Raw genomic sequence first — 24,278 nt, 5'->3', positions numbered from 1 at the left:
GGCACTGGTAAGATTTCTACCAAACTGGACTTGAGAGATGCTTATTTCTGAGTGCGAATTAAGGAGGGGGATGAATTTAAAATGGCTTTCCATTGCCCTTTGGGAGCATTTGAATGTTTAGTCCTCCCTTTTGGTTTGTCGGGGGGGCAGCTTGTTTTATGAAACTGATTCATGAAGTGCTACATGATTTGTTGTTTGATGGAGTGCTGATCTATTTGGATGACATTTTGATCTACTTGGCGGATTTAAACAGCCACATTGCCATGGTGAGGAAGGTGTTGACCAGGCTGTTAGAACACAAACTCTATGTAAAACTGTCCAAGTGTCACTTCCACACTGACAACTTAGATTTCTTGGGATACCAAGTATCACCCAGGGGCTCAAGATGGACCCCCAAAGGTCCAGGATGTGATGAACTGGCCTGAACCCAAGACTAGAAAGCAAGTACAAAGGTTCTTGGGGTTTGCCAACTTTTATAGACAGTTCATCCCCAATTTTGCCCAAGTGGCTCTGCCATCATGAGTCTGCTGAGAACCAAGGAGAGTGGCAACGGGGAAAAGGAGACACCCAAACTGGTCAAACCTTCAACTAGAATTAAATGGACTGTAGAATGCCAGGAGGCTTTTGACAAATTGAAACATTTGTTCAGCACAGAACCCATCCTCAAGCATCCGGACACGGAGCAACCATTTATTGTGCAGGTGGATGCTTCTGACCTGGCAGTGGGGGCTGTGCTGTTACAGAAGGACTCAGAGGGGGTACTCATGCCTTGCGCCTACCTTTCTAAAAAGTTTGATTCAACCCAAGAACTTTGGTGATGCTGGGAAAAAGAAGCTTTCACAATTAAATGGGCTTTAGATTCATGGAGGCAATTCCTGGAAGTGGCTGCACACCTGTTTGAGGTGTGGACCAACCACCGAAATTTGGAAGCCTTGCAAACAAGGCAGCTGAGCCCCAAAGAAAGGCGTTGGGCTAAGGACTTTTACAAATATACAGTAATATACAAATATCAAGTTCATCCCTTGGAAGGAAAATGTGTTAGCTGATGCCTTATCTAGGATGCATCTACCTGGAGAAAAGGAAGAACCAGAGTTGCAAACTCTGTTCACGCCTCAGCAACTCAGTCTGGGGGTGACCACGCGCAGTCAGGCCAAGGAGGAGCAGGAAGGCCCGGCCCGGCAGGTAGACCCCTTGCTGACGCAAGCGTATGCATCTGATGGAGAGCTACAGGGTCTGATGCCAGAGCTTCAAGTGTCTGACCAAGGAATTTGGGGCAAGGAAGGAAAAATTTATGTCCCTGCGTCGGTACAGGCCAAGGTGTTGTCCCTGTGCCATGATGTTAAGGCGGCGGAGCATTGGGACTTCGTAAAGACCTGGCACACCCTCAGAGCTAAGTTTTGGCGGAAGGGTGTGAGGAAGGATGTGGAAAACTATGTATAGGGTTGTGCAATCTGTGCTTGGGCAAAACCACTGACTGGGAAGCCCAGTGGACTCTTACATTCTTTGGAGACCCCCAGCCAACCCTGGAAGCACATCGCTATGGACTTTATCACCAATCTGCCTGAAAGTAAAGGGAGGGACACGATTGGGGGGGGGGGGTTACTGACTTATTTACCAAGCAAGTGCATTATGTGGGATGCAAGGAGCTGCCTAGTGCCCCAAAACTGGCGGACTTCTTTATCGAACATGTATACCGACTACATTGCCTCCCAGATAAGATAATCTCCACAGTTCACCTCAGTGTTTTGGAGGTGCCTACAGGATAAATTGGGGGTGCAGGTGGCTCTGAGTTCGGCTTTTCACCCTGCCACGGACGGTCAGATGGAACGCACTAACAAATCTTTGGAGACCTATTTGAGATGTTATGTGAACCATTTACAGGACAATTGGGTTGATCTGTTGCCTCATGCAGTGGTAGCATTTAATGTGGCCGTTCATTCTAGTACGGGAGTGTCGCCTTTTGAAGCGGTCTATGGATATGAGCCTCGAGTACTACCACAGCTGACAACTGATAGTGGTGACCTGGTGTCTGTAAGACAGTGGAGTGCTCAATTGAGAGAATTGGGAAAAGATTGAAGACGCGTTAAAACAGGCCAAATTGGACTACAAAAGGTTTGCTGACCAACATCTCAAGCCTGGTTGGAGTATTAAGGTGGGAGATCAGGTGTTTCTGTCCACTAACAACTTGAAGTGTCGGGTGCCATCCAAAAAGCTGGGGCCTAAATTTGTGGGGCGTTTTGCAGTCAAGAGACTGATGAATGATGTGACTGCAGAATTGTGTTTGACTAAATTGTATAAGCATATCCACCCTGTTTTCCATTTCAGTTTGCTGAAACCAGCTGGAAAGTCGAATAAGGAGAGTTCTGCAGAGCCTGTCCCTTTGCTGTTGCTGATTGATGGAGAAGAGCATTTTGAAATTACCAAAATACTGGACTCTAAACTTAACAGGGGACAGTTGGAATATTTGGTGCAGTGGAAACATTTCCCAATTGACATGGCCAAGCAGGTGAAGGCTGTACATGTTAATGCAGATAAATTGGTACAGGAATTCCATGAGGCTTATCCAGACAAGCCAAGGGTGGGGAAATGATCTCTGGGGGGCAGACTGTCAGAACCAGTCTTTTGAATCCAGTTATAATGTTAATCCATATACACACACACTGTTTGTGGAGTTGCATTTATGTTAGTGTGGTTAGGTTGGGAGTTGTATCTATTTCAGTTATTTAGTTTAGTTATTAAGTTTAACTTATTTGGGTAGTGGGGTTTGGGGATATATATATATTTCTCATTGTAACTGTTATTATTCTTGTTCTATCTAGGAGTTATGGTGGGAGGGGGGATGGTAGAGAGTAGAGAAGTTAATTGTATCTAGTTCTGTTGAAGAGGCCTAGCTGGAAGGTTGGGATGCTGGAGTTAACGGTACATCTGGCATCAAGGTCACTACACATCCTGGGAAAGGCTCGGTTGCCATGATGTGGTGTGTGTGGTGTGGGATAGCCAGGGGTTGGAAAGGGTAGGGCTGGGGGAAGGTGTAAAAGGCCAACTTTTTTCCTGCAGCCCTCAGGTTTCGCAAAAATGTATTAATGGATCTAAATCTAGATATTGCAAAATTGACCATCAAACAAAGATTGTTGGATATTGAAGGCCAGTTGGAGACTGCTGCCTTTCCTAAATATATTATAGCCAACAAACAAATTCGGGTTACATCACCCGCAGTGTATCTGTCCCAAATTACTCTCCCTAAATTTAGGAGAGCTTTCTCCTTGGCCCGGTTTAATGCTTTACCTACAGCAGTATTGGAAGGGAGGTTTAAAAAAGTGCCTTATAAATTCCGTCTTTGTCCATGTGATACGGGCGCAATTGAAACTATCGAACATGTTGTTTTATATTGTCAGTTCTACAAAGACACCCGCTCCCAGTTGATTGCCCCCCTCTTGAGAAAATACCCTGGCCACTCTGATGCTTTTTATATTAGCAATCTATTAAACAGACACCCGAAGTGATATTTAAGGTAGCAAAGTTTTGTTATGTTATATGTAAACTCCGATCGCAAATGGTAAATGGGAAATAATATATTTAAGTCTGTTAATTTGCCAGATTGAAACACCCAGGAAAAGAATTCAGGAGGTTTCTGAAGCTCGGCCTTGGATTTGCCTGAGCTAAATGATTGTTAACCAAGATGGGGAACATAATATTTCAGACCTTGGCTATACTCGTTGTCTACTAACAAGATTGCTATTTTATTGTTTATGTCTTAAAACCAATATGTATTAAAGACATAAATATTAATCCAAGAGTACTGGAAACTAACGATTTTAATCGTGTGTAGCTGTATGCCTTTAGGGGAACTCTAGGAGAGATGGTGACTAACACCTGATTTGCCTGAATTAATTGAAGAGACAAGGATTTTATTATGATTTTAAATGACTGCATAAGGGTGCATGGCACCATTTATAACTGTGTTCAGAAACCCACAAATTTTTACTGCAATTTTCTGTAACTATGTGTTGTTATAATTCTGTGACTATTGGTCAATGACCGAATAAAATTTTACTACTTACTATTAATGGATATTTTTCTGCCTTATGCTCTACAATATACTTTTATTTCTTTGGAATAAGTTTTCTTGTGGGTTACTGGTCTGAGGATCCCAGATCTCACACTTAAGTTGAATCCAAACAAAACAGAGGTACTCGTGATAGGTAACCCCAACCCAGGTTTGGAGATATGTTTGCCAGTCCTAGATGGGGTCATACTTCCCCTGAAGGACTGCGTCTGCAGCTTAGGGGGTACTCCTGGATTCGTTGCTTCATCTGTCCTCTCTGATTGATGCAGCAGCCAGGAGTGCCTGTTATCAGCTTTGGCTGATATGCCAGTTGCGCTCCTACCTGGAGCAGTGGGCCCTAGAAACGGTCGTACATGCCCTGGTAACCTCTCGTCTTGATTTCTGTAATGCGCTCTACATGGGGCAACCCTTGTGCCATGTCCAGAAGCTTCAACTGATACAAAACATGGCAGCCAGACTGATCACTGGAAAATCTAGGTCTGACCGAATTACACCTATTCTAAAGTCATTACACTGGCTGCCTATTAGCTTCCGGGCACAGTACAAGGTGTTGGTTATTACCTACAAAGCCCTACATGGCCTGGGTCCAGTCTACTTGAAGGAACGCCTCCTCCCATACAATCCTTCCCACACACTCCATTCCTGCGGGAAAAATCTTTTACATCAAAAAAAGACGATACTCCCTGAGATCTTTTTCTGCTATGGCTCCTAAAGCTTGGAATGACCTGCCGGAAGAGATTTGCCAATTATCCTCATTGGAGGCTTTTTAAAAAGAGACAAAACCCTTTCTTTTCCGGCTGGCCTTCCCTGTGTGATAACCACCCGGAACCGATTCTATCCGTCCTTCCTACTATATCTCCTCGTCATTCGTGGATTGTAGAATAATCTTGTAATGTTGTATTGTATTGTTATATATTTTAATCATGTTTTATATTAATTTTCTAGTCTTCAGGGGTTTGTGGGTTTTATTGTTTTTATATTGTCTATCATAAACTCTGTTGTTACCCACCTCAATCCCCAAACGGAAGAGGCGGGATATAAATAAATAAATATATTATTATTATTATTATTATTATTATTATTATTATTATTATTATTATTTCCAGATGCTCTCCACCTGGCTTCCAGAATTTTAAGTCCGGGATCACTCCACAGGTGTAGACATCCCTGACATACAGTCGGCCCTTCTTATACACTGATTTTTTATACATGGATTCAAGCATACACGGTTTAAAAATGTTCCAAAAAAGTATAATTTACCTTGATTTTCCATTTTTTATAAGGGACACCATTTTGCTATGTCATTGTATGTAATGGGACTTGAGCATACATGGATTTTGTTATACACAGGGGATCTTGGAACCAAACCCCAGCGTATAACAAGGGTCCACTGTATAATGCTACTACTACTCCTTTCCTGTTTGGCCTATTTCTCTTATTTCTCAGCCACTGGTTTTTCTCTCATCCTGTGCAGGAATTGGGATCTAAACCCTCTGAAATCAGTTAAAAATAGCTTGGCTGGTGACTCCATCCCAGTGCCTCACAAATAGGTCAGATAGATGAAGACCTTTTTATGGACAATGCCTTTTAAATGCCTTTTAAAGACTGGTGGCGCAGTGGTTAATGCCTTGTACTGCAGCCATTCACTCGAACACCACAGGTTGCGAGTTCAAGACCAGCAAAAAGGGCCCAAGCTCGACTCAGGCTTGCATCCTTCCAAGTCGCTAAATGAGTAACAGACTGTTGGGGCAAATTAGCTTACTTCTGTTCACCACTATGATCTTTGGATAGCGGTATACTAAATAAAACAATTATATTATTATATTTTATTATTATTATTTTATATTATTATTTATTTTTCTTAGGATTGTTCGTATCTAATGAATCTGGAGCAATACTTTGCTTTGTTCTTGTATTTTCAAATTATATTTATTTCTTATTTTTTTCCTTGCAAGCTGCTTATGAAGTTTCTGGCTAGACCATTTAAACATTATTTTCCCTGTCAAAAGTTCAATATTCAGCCCTGTTTTTGTCATTCTCTTATAAATATTTGAAGGATGCTCATATTGAGGACGGGGCAGGCAAGCTTGTTTTTTGCTGTCCAGAAGAACAGGACCCGGAACAATGATGCACGCTCCAGGAAAAGATTCCACCTCAACATTAGGAGGGGAACTTCCGACAGTAACGGCTGTTCGACGTGGAACACATCCCTCGGCGGGTGGTGGAGTCTCCTTCTTTGGAGGTCTTTAAGCAGAGGCTGGATGGCCATCTGTCGGGGATGCTTTGAGATTCCTGTATGGCAGGGGGTTGGACTGGATGGCCCTTGTGGTCTTTCCACTTTAGATCTCTGATTCTGAAATATTTTGCCAATAAGCATACAAGTGTACAGATGCTTTATTACAAAAAGAATGAACCACAACATGTGACAAAGGAGACAATTTTTGTATTCCAAGAGGTCATAAGCAGTGAACCTCCTATGAAATGACTGTGTAAGCTAAAATTGTAAGTCCATATATATATACAAACATGGGATTCTGGTAACACTAGAGAGTCTGAGCAAAATTAAGCAGACTTCTGTAAGAGGTTTCATAAAGATTTCCTCTCCTGCAGCACTGACAAAGTTCTCTCCTAAACAGGAGAAATATACATTATGTAAAACAATCAAAAGCCCGTAATACCATTATTCATCAATGGTTGTGTTTTAAGAACTGCACTTCAGAAACTATTATGCCTTTCCCACTTATTCTCACACATCACAAAACACATACATAAAAACACGCAGCTTTCCCCAATACCATAACAGGGCATCAAAAGCACAACAGGATTAAAAAGAACAGAGACAGTAACTAAATCAGTCCATCAGTGCATTGTAAACGGAGCTCTCACGCCTGTGGAGTGCAGCAATTTTTAAAAAACAACAAAACAAAACACCCAACTTCATGAAGCTTTCAAAAGTTACACCTTTGGCAAAAAGAAAAAAAGAGAGAGAGATCTGAAGTTTGCATTTAAGTCCCATCCCTTCCAATGAAGTACCTACCCCTTTCTGCATAGGCACTATGCAACAGCAAAATTCCATAAACTGCTCAAGTCTTCGGTGACATTCTTACCAAAATGGTTGCACATTCCATTAAGAATGGGAATTTCTTCAGCCTTCAGTCAAAAACAGAATGTATTCATTCATATTATTCACCAAGTCCAGACTTGCTCTTCAGAAGCCAACCCATTCCTGATCTGTATCACCATCAAGAACACTGGTCTTCCACTGTTTCAGTATGGCTTGTAAAACTACATCAAGCAGTAGGCATAGCTAGTAACAATGCTGCATGGCTCTTCAGATTCCCTTTAAAGACACTTACTTGGCCCAATGGAATCTAGAACAATCCACCTTCCTTTCTTCCTCAGCTACTGTATACAGAATTCACAGTAAACTGTAGAAGTAGTCTGTCCCAGGAAGAGAACATACACGCTTAGTGTTGTCTCAGCAAGCTGGTCATGATCAATTTTTTAGTGGGACTAGTAGAGCTTCTTCAATAACGCCTCTTCAAAACTCTTAATTTCACAGGAAAGTGCCTGTATGGCTTAGGGACAAGCAACAGATGTTATGATCAAGAAAGCAACTTAGTCATCTGGTATTTAAATTCAGCAGTCATACTGAAAGATCACCAGTGACACCCACGTTCACATTTCTCTCCACTCAGAAGAAAACTGCATGAAATGAAGACTACAGACCATGACATACCCAAAAAAGCTACTGCAAAGAATGTTACTGCAACTATGCTGTACTCCTTTATCTATTCATCGCCAAAATGTAGCATGCAGAAGGCTGAGGATACAATGAAATTAACATTTTCATGTGGGGTAAGGGAAGAGAGAGAAACACACAACACCCTAGTTTTATTGTGGCTTGTCCAAGGAACTGATATCCTGAGTGCAGAAAAGAGGAGTTGGGGCCCTTGGCCTTGTCTTCTAGCAGAAGGCAGCCCTCCCCTGTCCAACACAGATTTATATGTTAATTTGACACAGTAAACCTGAAGACTTTATTGTTTCCATCACTGGCTTCCTTTCATCCTCTTTTAACCATAAATGTGCTTTAAATTATGAAGTTGTGCCATCAGTTAGGAGGCTGTCTTTAACAAAATATGGATATTAAACCTTAAGAAATGAGACAACTTTTGAGGTGGAAGTTCTCCAGGAAGTTTTCGAATGCTGGAGGGCAAAGGGAAGATCAAAATGTCTTTTCTAGCTACTTCTCTCACACAGGCAACTACACAGATGCCATTATGCATGTATTAACTGCCCCCAAAACTGCCAGAGTATTATATGGCCTATGGCTCCCTCTCACTTTGACAGACTCTAGATCCCACTGGAGGAGGGAATCAGGCATTTAGGATTCCACACCATTCATATATCCTGAACCCAAGAGGATAAACCCAAGAGATGGTAATATCAGCCTGAACAGTACTCCCTCAAATATATTTTGCCATATTTGAAACATCCATCAGGTACCATATGTGAAGCTCTGCAACCTATCAGCCAGAGAACTCAAGGGTTATTGGTGGTGGGTTTTTGTTTAGTAAGCATGCATTCTGAATGGTTCAGCGGTTGAAAGAGGCATGAATTGAAGGTTTTATGGTGCCAGTCATTCTCTATATTGTTGAGGAGTGGAGAAGAGTTGGGCCAGAAGCCCTTCAGTCTTTAAGTGCCATGTGCAATACTAACGCTCAGTATCTTCCACATATCTGTGAAGAAGCAGCTCCAACATCAATCACTGCAGTGGCCAAGGATTAGTCGTATCGCCCCTTAATCATCATATTCAACAAAGGACCCACCTGTGTAGAACAAAGAGAAAAAAGAAAAACAACACACCTTGTGGAATCTACAGAAATGCTAACCGGACCAAGGATTGCAGGGTTTGGAGCCTTGCCATGCTTCACAACTATAAGCTCCACCAGAAAGAGCTGGACATTTTTGGTAAACTGGAAAACAATTTTATCTCCCTGTTTATCCATTTTTGATGAAGGAAAACAGATTTGGTGTTCAAACTATAGAATTGTTTCCAAGTCCCAGCTTTCACAATTAGAACAGGAGCCCTAAAGATAACTACCAGTTTTTACTAGTATGCAAAGGGTAGCACCTTTAAGACTAACTGAAAGAAAGAAGCATGAGCTTTCAAAGACTTAAACGTATTTCCTCAGATGCATGCTTACTGGTTTTTATTGTTGTTATTCTGTGCTTTCAAGTCATTTTTTTACTTTTGGCGACTTTAAAGAGAACTTATCATAGAGTTTTCTTGGCAAGTTTCTTCGGGAACCATTTGCCATTGCCATCCTCTAAGGCTGAAAGAGTGTGACTTGCCCAAAGTCACCCACTGGATTTTTATGCTCAAGTGAGGAATCAAATCCTGACCCCAGAGTCACAGTCCAGCACTCAAACCACTATGTAACGTTGGCTCTCTTCAACAACTGTTGACATCTAAGGTGTTCTAAGCATTTATGCTTCCATTCCTTGCAACACTACCAAGTTTTAATACCAGGTTTTATCTTTCTACTTGAATGTGATAAAGAGATTAAGTTACAGATAAAGAAAATACTGAACAATGATATTAAACCAGGATACATTTCATTTGCTTAAAGTAGCAGAGGCCTGTTACAGACTGCCAAAATAAAGCTGCTTTGGGTCTCTTTGGAGGTATGCTATTTAACTGATGCAGAGTCCAGAGGTTGCACCAAAGCCACACTCCATTCCTAAGCACTGGAGTGCAGCTTTGGTGCAGCTTCCGGATTCTTAGGATGTATGCATCATTTAAACAGCATACCTCCAAAGAGATCTGAAGCAGCTTTATTTTGGCAGTCTGTAACAGGCCAGAGATGCACCAGATTCTTATAATTCTTAGTTAAAAACTAAATTATGTACTTTCTGGTATAATTTGCAGACTCCTCTCACAACCCCACAGGTCAAGCCTTTCTGAAACACTGGCAAACTGCAAAGGACCTATCAGATCAGGTCCTCTATGTTTTGGCCTTCTCATGGTTCCATCTGAGTACTAAGAAAATGGGATTTGCTGTGTAAACCCAGGCTTCCAGTAACAGATTTTAGGTTTTTGCTGTACCTCTTGTGGGTTTCCAAGGGCTTCACCCAGCATTTTCTCTATGTTCCTCATTATAGCCACTTTCTGATGAGCCTTTAGGGGATACTCAATCCTTTTGGGGGTTGGAGCACCCTGGGGGTAAAAAACACATACACACATTTAAATTCTTCTAAGAATGCATAGTCAGACTCTCAAACAGACATTTCTCAAACTAAAAATCTTTTTTTAAAAAAACTGTCAAGAAAACAAGGTTCATTAATAAAATGTCTGATATCACCTTACAATGTTGACTTGGTTAAGAGGCAGCATGAATAGCAGAAGAAAAACAGGACTGCATACTTTTGCAATGTTGCTTGAAAAAGATTGCTTGAAAGACTGACATACATGAAGCCATGAGACCAATAAAACATTGAGAAAGGAGAGAAAATGGGTATTCCACCGACTTTCAAACAAAATACAACTGCTTAGAAAGTGCACAAGACTCAAACAATGACCCAGGAATTTTTTTTTTAAAAGAAGCATCTGTGAGGCATGGAACTGTCTGTGTTATAGAAGATCTGTTTACTCTCCAGAGTCACAGTCCAGCACTCAAACCAGAGGTAATGTCTATGACTATGCAAAATCATTAAGAAAATGATTTAAATCAGTGGTTCTCAACCTTCCTAATGCTGTGGTCCTTTAATACATTTCCTCATGTTGTGGTGACACTCAACCATAACATTGGAGTGTCTCAGTTCCTAAGACCATTGGAAATATGTGTTTTCCGATGGTCTTAGGCGACCCCTGTGAAAGGGTCATTCGACTCCCAAAGGAGTTGCAACCCACAGGATGAGAACTGCTGATTAAAATAATAATCCTTTCCGACTTGGCTTAAGTGATGTAGGTCTTACACATTTTCAATAATTTTTAAAGATGAATGCTTGTAGAACAGGTATTTTACAGTTAACTGCAATATACAACAGACAGTATTTGTAGTAACAGCTCTGAATTTCAATTCAGTCCATGCATAACGTTTTCTACTAAGAGCATCATAAGTGAAACATTTACCTTGTACCAAAAGTTCACAGTTATGGTAGTTCCCCCATTCAGCAAAGACTCAATATGATGCCACCTACATGGAGTCACAGAAAGAACAAAATTGCTCATATTCCTGATTCTAAAAAGATTAGAGCTAGTATCAACACATAGTACTCATCCAAGACTCAGGGCAATCAATTTCAATGTGGTCAGAGAATGGGTTTCTGTTCCACAGCTCTCTTTAAATGCTCCTAACTCCCCTCTCCAGGGAGAAAAATGGAGGTGGCAAGTAATTTAATGTTGGTTTTGGATATTCCTTAAATTGGGGGTTGTAGGGGAGGCGCTGCTATTTAAAAAAATGACTTCCGGGGGGAGAAAAGCTCCTGGAGATGCAATTTACTGTATTTTGACCAAAATGAGCTGTGTGGGAAAGGAAGTTTTATACCAAAAATGCCTTGGGTCCATATCTAGCCCCAGGACCAACTAAACTCATTTATTGTTCATGCTTGAGAAATATACTATGAACATTTGCAATATGTTTTGGTCAGAGTTATGCAACCGGTCACACTCCAGAATGAACACATCTGCCTGAATGCATATTCTTTTTCCGAAAATGTAAAATAATAAAGTATGCTTCTTTCCTAAATGCCACCTTGAAGCCTGTTCAGTTATGCTCTAACTGAAATTACTATACGGAACTGGAAGAAGCTACATACGTCCCTGTTCTTTGTATTATTTTTAACATCTGTCAGATTCCTTTTCAGTCTATTTTGCATACAAGTCCAATGTACACTAGTGTAGGGCAGAATGTAAAAGTGGAGGTGATCATAGCATAAGATCATTCTCAGCTAGGAATTTCAAAGGTAAAACAGTTAGTTTTATGTTTTTTTGGTGGGTTTTTTTGGGCTATGTGGCCATGTTCTAGAAAATTTTCTTCCTGACATTTCGGCAGCATCTGTGGCTGGCATCTGAAGATGCCAGCCACAGATGCCGGCGAAACGTCAGGAAGAAAATTTTCTAGAACATGGCCACATAGCCCAAAAAACCCACAAAAAAACATGGATGCCAGCCATGAAAGCCTTCGACTTCACAGTTAGTTTTACTCTCATTGCCAAGGCAACATAAATGGGGACAGACTATCTTTTCCTCCCTCTCAAATAGCCCAAATTTTCTCCTGTAAACAATCCATTTATTTTTCATTAACACTTTGAAACCAATGCTCCCAGGATAGCTGTATGCTCCCACATGTATGCTCTAGTGTCTATATAAATTCAGAACAATATTACCTATTTGTATCAGAGAGCATGAATGAAGTAATGGCTGACAGTTTCTTTATTACATGTTGTAGCAAAATGCCATGCTAAGTAAATATCATGTGCAAGAGATGTCTCGAATTCAAACCTACAACACAATAAAATTGTGTCAACTGTATTCTGACTTCCACTACTACTAACAAGTATATGGGATATTTTCAGTTTTGTTCTCTTCTTTGCCCTGGAGGCACAGTGGTTAAATGTCTGTACTGCAGCCACTCACTCACAAACCGCAAAGTTGCGAGTTCAATACTAGTCAAGGGCTCAAGCTCGACTCAGGCTTACATCCTTCCGAGGTTGCTAAAATGAGTACCCAGATTGTTGGGGGCAATTAGTTTACACATCGTAAACAGCTTAGGGAGTGATTAAGTGCACTGGTAAGTGGTATAGAAATGTACTTGCTATTGCTCTTCTAGATGTTATGTATCTTGGATTTTGGTTTTTGCATTGTTATGTCTGTACCTTGGATTACGTTTGCTTTATTTTTATACTTAATTTGTTAAATATTATTGGAGTATGTTTTGTATTTAATTTTATACTTATTTAACTTGTGCAGTATTCTTGTATTTGCTTAATGTATTCATATTGCTTATTATGTTTGTTTAAGTATTGATTATATGATCAGGAAGGGATTATTTTGCATTTTGTATATTATTGTATTTTCTTTTTATTGTATTTCTCTTATTGCTGTTAGCCGCCCGGAATCCCCATGATTGGGCGGGATACAAATAAATCTATATATCTATATTATTATTATTATTATTATTATTATTATTATTATTATTATATCAAAAGAGCACCTCACAATTGCAAAATATTTATTCACTTGTATGAAATGAGGCATTTCCCCCACATTTCACAAGCTGAGACACAAGTACAACAAGGTGAACTCTTGAATTTCCAAAGTTGCAGGCCATACATTCTATAGTAACTACTAGTCATTTTTACAACACTCCATTCAAAATTCATTCATTACCAGTACATAGGAATATAAAGCACATCGCCTGGGCCCACCACAGTCTCATATCCAACTACATTTTGGAAATTTGGAAACCTCTCATAGTCAGGGTTGTCAAAGTCAACCTAGGAACAGAGGAAAAAATATATCAGTGAAGATGCTAGTCACAGAAACATATAGGGATTTTCTTTGGTATGCTCTTTCCCATCCCCAGATTCCCTACAGGAAATGCAACACCTGCAGGTAGAGGCTCTTACAGGTAAAGTTAACACTGGCAGGATTCTAGAAGAAAAGTGGGCTAAGGGACCTAACTCTACTGATTAAAAATAAGAAACTCTAACATTGTTCTTATTTGGTTGATCTAATAAGCCAACAAACCACACTTGATGCAAATTTGTTAGATGCGAATTCAGATGTTAGCTACTAGATTAATTGTGCATCCATATAATTATGTACTAAAGTCACAGAACATAGAACAGTAAACCCTATAAAACCTAGCTGTCATTGTCAGATCACTTCCAGGTGAAGTTAGATTGACAACAGTCTTTACCATGCTGGTAGGCTAATTAATATAGTCTGCACCAGAAAACCTATGAAGTCCAAGGAATTGCTGATTGCTCCTGCAGCAATTTCTGATTAATATGGCTGATGCTCCTGTTAAGGCCCTAGTCACACTATGGAATAGCAAGAAAGACAAGCCTATCAACATGATTGGTCATAAGCATCTCATCATGCAGTGTTGTGCTCCACCAATGTCCTAGTTTACTTGCATACCATAGGCTAAGAAACAAGCAGGACAATGACTAGAATGCAGATGGTGCAGTGAATACAACTGAACACAAGTGAGAGCATATCATCATAGTGACTTTGTAGCAACAGACAACAAAGCAGTCTTATTATCTCTACCTCTGTTGAATCTATGAGCTTCCACCAGGTGAGTTTTTCTAAACAATGAATAGGTTGTCAAAACCAGGACAAGGTAAGAAATGCTATAGAACCTTAGAAATTTGCTGTAACAAGTTTCCAAGGCACTTTCAAGAATAAAATCATTCAAATTTACTGTGAATTTGACAGTCTCATCGATCCATTCTCAACTGAGATGTTCCAGTGGATTTTAGTACTTCTACACTGTCACTAACATCCCCTTTGGGGCCAAAGTCTAGTAAATAGTGATAACAGATCCATTCAGATCCAACTCCTCCCTTTCTCCACTGCAAAAAATAAAGAGCGGAACAAAGCAACACATTCTCTCTGGACACTGTTTGGGGGCATTCACACTTCATCCTGGATTGGTGGTCCCATTACATTTTATGTTACCAAATCTCTCCGTGGCATTTAAACCCTGCCACTATTCACACCTGCCACTGTTTCAGTTTAAAATGGAGGCACCTCCGTTTTGGGGAATGATGCAGCACGATCCGAATTGATTTGGTAACGTACTCACACTACTGAAGATGCGGATTGTTGTGGCTCAAAAAAAAAAGGCACAAAAAAACCATGTATCAAATATACCACGTTAAATGGTTTTTCTGTAGTCCCCCTGCAAACTGCACCAAGTGCAGTCGGGGCAAGTGTGAATGCCACAAAAATAACCCAGTTTCACAACAGGTTATTTTCATAGTGTGAAAAGGGCCTTTATTTCAAGTATCTCCTCTTGCCCTCTGTTTTATTGGGAGGAGGTTCCTCCCTGCCGACATTCTGCCTGGAGCCACCATGGGCTTCAAACTGAAAAGGTTTCATTTTCCTAATGTACATGAAGCCTCTGGATGAAGTCATCAGGACATCTGGAAGTGAGATATTTGTAGTTTGCTGGTGACATCCACATGTTCTTCCATGTTATCCCAAATGAAGCTATGCAAGCAGAAATGTTGTGTCTTGATATAACTGGCTAGACAAAGGCTAATAAATTGAAGCTGACAAGAAGTGTGTCCATGTACAGGAACTGAGTATGTGGCCTCTTCCAAACAAAGCTGTACTTTCCCTGAAAGAGCACATGAACAGCTTGGGGGTACTACTTGATCCTGAACTGCCACCTGAGACACATGTGGCCTCGAGGACTAGGAATGCCTTTTTAACAACCTTAATTAGTTCACCAACCAGGACCATTCCTGGACCAAGACAGCCTGCAAAGAGCAGTTAATGTTCTGGCAGATACTTGCTTTGATCTCAAGGAAAAGCGGTATAAAAATAAACAGTTTATTATTTATTATTATTACTGGATTAATGTGTTATGCATGGGACTCCTTTGAAATGACTGCAAAGCTGCAGCTAGTAGCCATGTGGAACTTTATTACACTGATTCTAAGAGAGTCACATTGGTTGCCTATTTGCTTTCATACCCAATTCAAGGTACTGTTTATCTAAAAGCCCTAAACATGTTAGGCCCAAAATACAGTCCCCTTCATATTTGCAGGGGTTAGGGGAATGAGACCCCCGTGAATATGGAAAAATCGTGAATCACCCCCCACTCAGAAGCCAGTTAAAGGGAAGGGTGAGGAGACAGAGGATGGAGAAGAGAAGGCAAGAAGTGCTTTGGCCTCTCCAGACCCTTCTCCTCTCCGATTCTTTCTCTGGGCATCCCAAGGAAAGGATCGGGGAGGAAACGGCAAAAAGTGCCTTGGCCCCTCCAAGACCCTTCTCTTCCCTCCCCCCATTCTTTCTGTGGGCATCCCCAGGAGAGGATTGGGAAGAGGAGGGTGCCTTGGCCCCTCCGAAACCCTTCTCCTCCCATCCTTTCCCTGGCCATCTCAAAGATAGGATTGAGGAGGAGAAGGCAAGAGGTACCTTGGCTCCTCCGAGACCCTTCTCCTCCCCATCCTCTCCTTGGGCTGCCCAGAGAGAGATGGGGGGGAAGGTCTTTGGAGGGGGCAAGGCACCTCCTGCCTTCACCTCCCTGATCTCTCCCTGGGCTGCCCAAGGAGAGATCAGGCAGTGAAAGGAAGGAAGAATGCCTACACACATTAATGGCGTTGACCTCGCAAATAATCAAAACTGTGAGTCTCAAGACCGTGAATATGGAGGAACGACTGTATATGAAGCAGTGCCTACTCTATACCAGACTGCCTGTGCTTTCAGTCTATCAGGGGAGGCTCTTCTCCAAGTATTATGGTACATTACCTGAGAAGGTAAAGCAGTTTCCCTGTGATGGTGCCAAGAGTTGAATATACTTACCATGCAGGTATCAGCCAGCACTTTCTTTACCAAATGAAACTGTTTTGTCCAAATATTTTAAACTAGATTAGTAAATGGTCTGTTTATTTTGTAAATTTCTTGATATAGTTGAGGGATTTTTTTTTGTCTATAATTGATTTTTTCTTTGTTGTATACTATTAAACTATTTTAATACATTTTATATATTGCCCTATTACCATATGATACACGATGAAAGAATGCAAAAGTATATTGAAGAAGAAAGTGTTCAGATAGAGCTGTAATAATTAGTTAGAAGCTGCTTTTATAAAGAACAATGGATTTATCAGAAATCTGGGAAACAGTTTTCAGCAAGCCAATCCTCAAAGCAGCCAAGGGCAAGGAAGTCTTTGATAATGGTGAGAAAGGTCAGGAAGGAAGCATTTTTTTACTTATCCAGTTTAGTCCCTCCCTACAAATGGGTGCCTTACAAATACAATAACAAATACAATTCAATATAAAATTTAAATTAAAAATGTAAAACACAATTTAAAAACAGCAGAAGAAAATATAGCACTAACACTGTTAAAGACTCTGTAGCAACAAAGTCAGGTGCCAAAGGCCTCCTGAATAAACGTATTTGCTAGCTAGCAATATAACAAGAGAAGAAGCCAACTTTGTGTGTCTAAAAGAGTTACACAGGCTCTATACAGACCGCCCAAAAAGGGCGGTCTGCAAGCGTCTTGCTTTGCTGCGCGAGGGAGCCGCAGCGGACAAACCACGAGGCTTCCTCATGCAGCAAAAAGGACCCACAAAAAGCGGGTCCTTCTTGCGGCGCCAATGGCGCACTCGTGACATCCTTATGATGCCGGGACGTGCGGGCACTAAGCATCTGTCACGTCAAAATAGTGGTGCTCGTGTAGACAGGGTGCCATCATTTTGCCACCGCCAGTACGTACTAGGCTAACCCTAGTACGTACTAGGGTTAGGGAGCGTCTACATGGTGTGCGCTCCCTAACCCTACTGCCACCGCCGCCACGCTACATTTTACCGGTCTGTATCCCGCCACAGACACCCAAAAAAGCCCTCTTGCACTCACTAGACATGGTTTAGGTGGTAGCAGGACCAAGAGGAGCTCCCTTGAAAATCTTACAACAGAAGAAGGTTCACATGGCAGGATACATTCTGTTGTATAGCCTAGAAACATGTTGTACAGTTTACTGAAGCACTTAGACTACCAGGAAAACCTGAAGATTTTGGGGAAAGATTTTTGGGGAATTTTTGGGAAATTTTCTTCAGTTCTAAATGGCATCAACTCTTTTTGCTTATCTCCCTTACTTATGCAGATGGTTGTCCATTCCTACAAGAACTATTACCATATAGTTCATATTTGACCAGTACAAAGATTTTATCCTCCACGCCCTGATATAATGGAGGTAATTTGGCACAAGTATCACCTCACCTGGCTCTGCCGGTCACATGGATGGTGCACAGGAAAAGGATACAGGCACTCAAACTGGTCAGGGGAGAACAGGATACACCGCTTGTATCCCTTAATCTGAGCAAAGAAATTCTGCTGCTCATCGTAATGCGCTGGAGTCACATTCCCTACACAAAGAAAGGCTGAGACAGTCACCATAAAACAGCCTTGCCCTACCTACTGAAGATACTATTTTCCATAAGAAGGGCAAGCTCCCATTACAAATAAAACAGGTGGAATGAGAGTTCTGAGCTTATGTCAGAAAACAAAACAGAATTCTCAGTATGTACACATAATAAATGCCACTTATCCTTAGAGGAAACCATGACCATTCAATCAATTTAGAAACAGCTTTAAGGTTATAATGTATGGGGAGGGGGAAGCAAAGAGGACTGATAACATCCAATAGATGTGATGTGGAAAAAGAAACAAAGTCTCAGCATGTTGAAAAAAAGTGATTTTGTTCTTGCAGATAGCCCAGTTGCCAGAAAACACTTGCTAGGCATAAACTTTGGAGACACTCTTTGAAGAATCCCTTTAGGTTGTTATTAAAGTTGCATTCCCTTCAAGACAACGAAAACACTGGGATATTTTCAAGAATAAATTAATCTTAACATCCTGAGACTTTGGAGCGAAACAGACCGCCCCTTTGCGTTGCCTTCCAGGTGGCTTGGGAGCACAGCGTTTACATGCCACACACTCTCAAGTCACTCGGAGGCTGCCCAGCCGTTTACACAGGGGTGGCTTCATGACATTCTGGTGGTGCAGCATTTACATGCCACTGGGGTGTCATAAAGCCAGCTTCCAGAAACAGTGCAGGAAGAAAAGCTAGCTTTTCGCCGCTCCTTTTCCGGGCGGCTTCAAGGAGGATTGGGACCATGGCCAGGGAGTGGTGGTGGTGTGCTGCAGCCCCAATCCGGCTTCAGAAGTAGCGGCTTCAAGCCACCCCTTCTGCCAGTCTATTTCGCCCCTTAGTCTCTTTTCCACAGCAGAGATAATGTGAACACATTGAGCTATTTTTCAGTACCCAGAGACATTGTCGCTTTTCCACGTCACATATAACGCATGTATGAATGACCCAAAAAATGATAATGGAAACAGAGAACAATGTAAAGCATGGAATCTTGCTTAACATTTTTATTACAATCCACCTACATGGAAAAGCAGGATGATGATTATTATCCCTCCATTTCATGAAAGAATGTGCAGTGCACATCCAAGGCTGCTGTGAAGCCCTGAACTAAAGTAAATCAAGTTTCACCTACTCTTTCAGAGAGACCTCTGCAAAATGTGACCCTGCAGATATTATTGGACTGCAACTCCAATCATATCTAACAAACACACTCAACAAGTGGGAGTTGCAGTGCCACAAGATCTGGAAGGTAATATTTTGCCTACCTCAGTTCTTTGTGGAAACCTCAACATAATTGATATTTCATAAATTTATAACTCTCACATCATTTTGGGTATTAAAGACCTGAGAATATTCTGGTAGCAACAAGCAATAATAAAACACAAAAGAGAAAGTACTTATTGATCATATGAAGAAGGTGCTTCACACAGGAAGAGCCATCAGCTGGCTACTATGTTATCTAACTGTGAGATCATCATAAATTAGGTAAATCAAATAATAAAAGAGTACATATTATCTTTTAAGAACTCCCCATTTGCAACAGTTTCCTCTCAGAGGTGATGGCACATACATGTGTCTGTCATTTATTATTTTTATCAATTGCAATAAGTCTGTGGAGGCATGCAGAACATGAAAGTATGGCTTTAGGTACTGCATGCAGCATATACTTTGCTCACTCCTGATCTAGACCATAAGTGGGGAAACAGTGACACATAATTAGCCCTCAACCTTTCTTCACAGACCCTCCATACATCAATAAAAATGTACTGCACTACAGAAATAATGCAGTTTGACACCACTTTAATTGCCATGGCTCAGTGTTACTGAATTCTGGGATGTGTAGTTCTGTGACATATTTAGTCTTGTCAGAGCGCTCTGGTGCCACAACTACAAAACCCAGGATTCCGTAGAATGGAGATATGGCACTTAAAGTGGTGTCAAATTGAATTATTTCTTCAGTGCAGATATAGCCTAAGACTGAAAAAGCCTCCCCCTAGACACTTACCACATTACCATACTACACTCTTATCATGCTGCTATTCCACTTTTACTCCTCTGGCTGCCTCCTGTTGCATTCTGGGGTTTGTAGTTCTGTGAGGCCTAAGAGCTCTCTAGCTGAGAATTCTACATGCCCCTCATTAAACTGCAAATCCCAGAATGCAACAGGAGGCAGCCAGAGCAGTTGCAGTGGAATAGCAGCACTACAAGAATGTAGTGCGATAATGTGGTTTATTGAAGTACAATTATAGGAAAGGGGCAATATAGAAATCACAGCTCCAAATGGAACAATATCTACCAAAAGATTAATTAGTATTTTGGCCCTGTCCATCAGTATCATACATCCCCCGAAAGATCCCCATAAGGAAATGCAGTCCTTGGGTGAAAACATTCTTCACTATTATTCTAGACTCTGTCTAAACTACAGAAGCGATGGAAAATGTATGGTCCTCCAGATGTTGAACTGTAATTTCCAGCATTCCTCATATTTAGATATGCTAGACAGAACTACTGTGAACAGTAAAGTCCCTGCTTCAAAAACATGGGGGAATACACAATACCTTAACTTTCAAATAGATATTAGTTACTTATGCTCAAAATATTCAAGAGGTTCTCTATACTGATAGCACTAAAAAAAGGTGTCCAAAGCACAATGAAATTGTCAAAGCCTTTTATCCACAAATAAATGAAATACAAGTGTGTTACCTTCCATGCCAATGAGTAGCAGGTTGGATGTCAATTGACCCCAGCCTCGCTTTGTCTGCTGCCTGTTAATCCAATTCCAATTAAAGCCCAAAAAGTCCACTACAATTTTCCTCCCAACTGTATCATTTAGGGTCTGCTGCAGATACAACCTGTGTGTATCAAAGAAAATGAAGGAAAAAGAGAAATGTTAGCACTGTATATTAAAAGAGTTCATTTCTTCTATTACCCTTCAAATTCTGTATGAGCTAACCATGTTACAAATCTCTTAAATTTACAATAGCAAAGTATTTCAAGAGGATAGCTCCACTGGAGGGACAAGAGGACAAAAATCCCCTTGATCATCATGTTACTTTTTCAGCAAAAGATAAAAAGCTTTCTATTGGCCCAGGTTTTTAAAAAGCGTTCAAGATGCTGTTTCAGCGGTTTAAATCTACCTCTCTCTAGTTTTACTTATTTTATTTTACTGTTCTTCTATTTTATAGTTTAATTTGTAAACCCCTAAGCGACCCTTTGTTTGAACAACAGGGTGAACATTTATTAAACAGGTAAGTCTTCACACCCCTAACTGCATAGTCACTAATGTTCTAATATGCACAAAAGATCCTTAAATTCCACATATGACCCCAGCTGCTGCTTAAATTCTATGAGGCAGTCATAGTGGAGACATCTATGAGGGGAAGCAGGGCTTTACTGCAATTGCATCAAGTCTATAGGATGACCTCTGATTAGTCTTTACGCTATACTCACCTTGCAATATTTCAGACATGATGCAAACCCAACTATTTTGAAAAGTCTTATGGCTTCGGTTCTCTCAGGAATGTGAATGTATTGTTTCCCAAATGTTACTGGGCTACAACTCCCACCACACAGAGCCAGCATGGGGAATGATAAGGGACATAGGAACTTCAGCAACATTAAAAGGCCGTATGTGCCTTCACACAACCATATGCTAATACTATAGGAAAGAGTTCTGGCTTGGATTGTTTTTGCTTGCTTTACTTTATATTGTACTTTAATTACATTGCCCATTTTGAAGGCCACATATGTTTTGATTAGAATATTAAAACTGATCCCAACTGGTTAGTCATGCTTTACAACCACTGAAATCAATGGGATAAGCCAACCAAAACCAAGTAACAGCTCACTAACTTCAACAAGTGGAACAAACATAATTAGTCTGGCACCAATCCACTTTTAAAATTACATGCCTTCACTTATGTAAGCAGGTAATGCTGCCAACAGTCTAATGATGTCCTACCCTACAATCAGGAGAAATGGGTATCAAACACTCCACTCTTCTTATTCTTCCTCACACTTCTTTGAAGCCAGTTTCTCAGTTTTCATACTTTCCCATTAAATTAGCAGAGAAGAGACAGCAGCCAAAATAATTCAGTATAAAAGAGCATCACCCTACATACTCCTCAAAGGAGCATATCTAAAGATGCCTGATCAAGTTAAAGTTTCAATGGCTTACTAAAATGAAATCCTGCTTCTTCCTGTTCTTTTTGTTTATTGTTATTATGCTAATACTTAGTTTGATTTTTATTATTTTTTTCTATCTTGAAAAAGTACTTTTGAAAGGTCCCTTATAAATCTGTTAAAGAAAATAAAAGTTTGAGTGCATTGAGTTTTTTTATTCTTTCCCACCAGAAGTGCTTTGGGGGGGGGGGGGGGGAGATTGTGCAGGGTAAGAGCAAAAAATCTCCTTCAAAGCAGGAAGCATAGGGCCTAACTGTGAACAATGTGGCGATCTACCTTCTACTCAGTAAAATAACTGCAGGTGATGCAGATTGCTGCACTCCTCTTCTGAGTGCAGTAATTCTGGAAACTGCTGTCCAGGATGAACACTCCATGTAGAGTTGAAATTTTTTGGGTGTGCATGATTAAAGCAACCCCAGCAGGAAAGATAAATCCAACAAAGGACAATTACAGAATACTCTGGGTATTAAGTAAATAACTGAGAATTAAACAAGTGTTGGAGATAAACCACTTCCTGAGCTTTGTGTTGGTTTTGCAAGAACGTCAAGATTATAACCTACCACTGAAAGAAAAATTCCAAGCTTCTCTGGAAACAAACAGCCGTTCATACGAATGAAATCAACAGTTAACAGTAGCACTATACCCAAGAAGAACTGAAACAAAATATAATACTATCCCTCTTGTTTTCTATCATCAATGGCCCAAAGGAATAAACCCAGCACCCACCCAAGGAAACACTCCAGCTTCAGATATTACCTTTCTCCACTACCCTCCTGCTGGATTTCTTGGAGCTGCTCAACAAAATTACTGAATTTCATCTCTTCCCTGCTTGATTTTGGTTTGAAGTTCTTAACATTTGCCATTTTTTTTTCATCATAATATAAAAACTTGTGGGTGCTTGCCCTGTAAACCGAGAAGTCCCCATTCCCAATGTTCTCCTGAAGGTATTCCAGGTCCCATTTTAGGGCAGGATAAACCAAATTTGTATCTGTCAAAACAACTGGCTCCTGGAAAGGAAATACAAAGTAAATTAATGCAAAATCTTGAGAAAAAGATAAGAAGTGCATAAATCACAAATATATGTGTTCTCATTGATTTCAGAAGTAGGAAAAAGCAGTAGAAAGAAATCCAGAAATGATCAGCGAAAGAAGCTTCAAAAAAGGTGTCCATAAAGAGAGTAGCCACGATTTTTAATGTGGAAGATGTCTGTAAATTTGTACATTTGTTGTAACCCGCTTTGATCTCTTTTGGAAAAGCGGGCTATAAATAAACAGTATTATTATTATTATTATTATTATTATTATTATTATTATTATTATTATTATCTCCACCGTGTGCATATATCCCAGTAGCTGGTGAGAAGTCCATCCCAACACCAATTGCTGTGGCCTACTAGGGAGAAAATAACACTCAGCATCTGCTGTCTTTAAGTCCCCTCCCCACTTTCCCCTGTGTGGCATGTAAACCTGAGAGCAGGAGACTGCCAAATTAACCATTTTTAAATTGTTCTGGAAGCCTTTTTGGTTGGGGGAAGGGGTATAAATGCTCCAAATAAATAAGTAAATACATTTTATTTGAAGTCATGTCAAAAGCATACTCTTACATACTAAAAGGAGAAGCATCAGAAGGCAAAGAATGTACGATAGTGGAATTGACCTAATGCTTAAGGCTAGATTCAAGGTGAGACAAAATCTCCAATTTTTATTATTGATAATTTATTTATATGCCATCCATTCACCAATATTGGGACTCTATAGTCAGTTTACAAAAATTTAAACAGATACAAATAAAAGCTCACATCAGTAAAAATAGAAAAAAAATCCATATGTAACAAAACGATCAACAGAATTAAGAGAAATTTTAAAACATACTAATTACAAGGACAATACAGCACACTATTATGAGTCCTTTA

At 40.4% G+C, this 24,278-nt stretch overlaps 1 protein-coding gene across 1 annotated transcript; it reads right to left on the bottom strand.

Moving 5' to 3' along the window:
* Positions 1 to 6,459: 6,459 nt before the first annotated feature.
* Positions 6,460 to 23,564, bottom strand: HIF1AN (hypoxia inducible factor 1 subunit alpha inhibitor). Its single transcript, XM_042458434.1, has 7 exons — positions 23,123 to 23,564; positions 20,888 to 21,036; positions 18,034 to 18,179; positions 13,461 to 13,567; positions 11,202 to 11,265; positions 10,176 to 10,286; positions 6,460 to 8,895 (listed from the first exon to the last, which is right to left on the bottom strand). Exons 1-7 carry the CDS (start codon positions 23,431 to 23,433, stop codon positions 8,851 to 8,853), a joined length of 933 nt encoding a protein of 310 aa, XP_042314368.1. The 5' UTR covers positions 23,434 to 23,564; the 3' UTR covers positions 6,460 to 8,850.
* Positions 23,565 to 24,278: the final 714 nt, after the last annotated feature.

Source organism: Sceloporus undulatus, chromosome 3, assembly GCF_019175285.1.
Source record: "Sceloporus undulatus isolate JIND9_A2432 ecotype Alabama chromosome 3, SceUnd_v1.1, whole genome shotgun sequence".
Taxonomy (NCBI): domain Eukaryota; kingdom Metazoa; phylum Chordata; class Lepidosauria; order Squamata; family Phrynosomatidae; genus Sceloporus; species Sceloporus undulatus.
The sequence above is the reverse complement of the archived record's forward strand: the minus strand, read 5'-3'. Positions and strand labels throughout refer to the sequence as shown.

Coding starts and splice junctions, on each gene's coding strand:
- HIF1AN (XM_042458434.1), bottom strand. CDS start 23,433: ATGCACTTCTTATCTTTTTCTCAAGATTTTGCATTAATTTACTTTGTA. Junction 18,180..20,887: donor GCTACTCATTGGCATGGAAG/GTAACACACTTG, acceptor TTCTTTGTGTAG/GGAATGTGACTCCAGCGCAT. Junction 10,287..11,201: donor CTGTGAACTTTTGGTACAAG/GTAAATGTTTCA, acceptor TTTTACCCCCAG/GGTGCTCCAACCCCCAAAAG.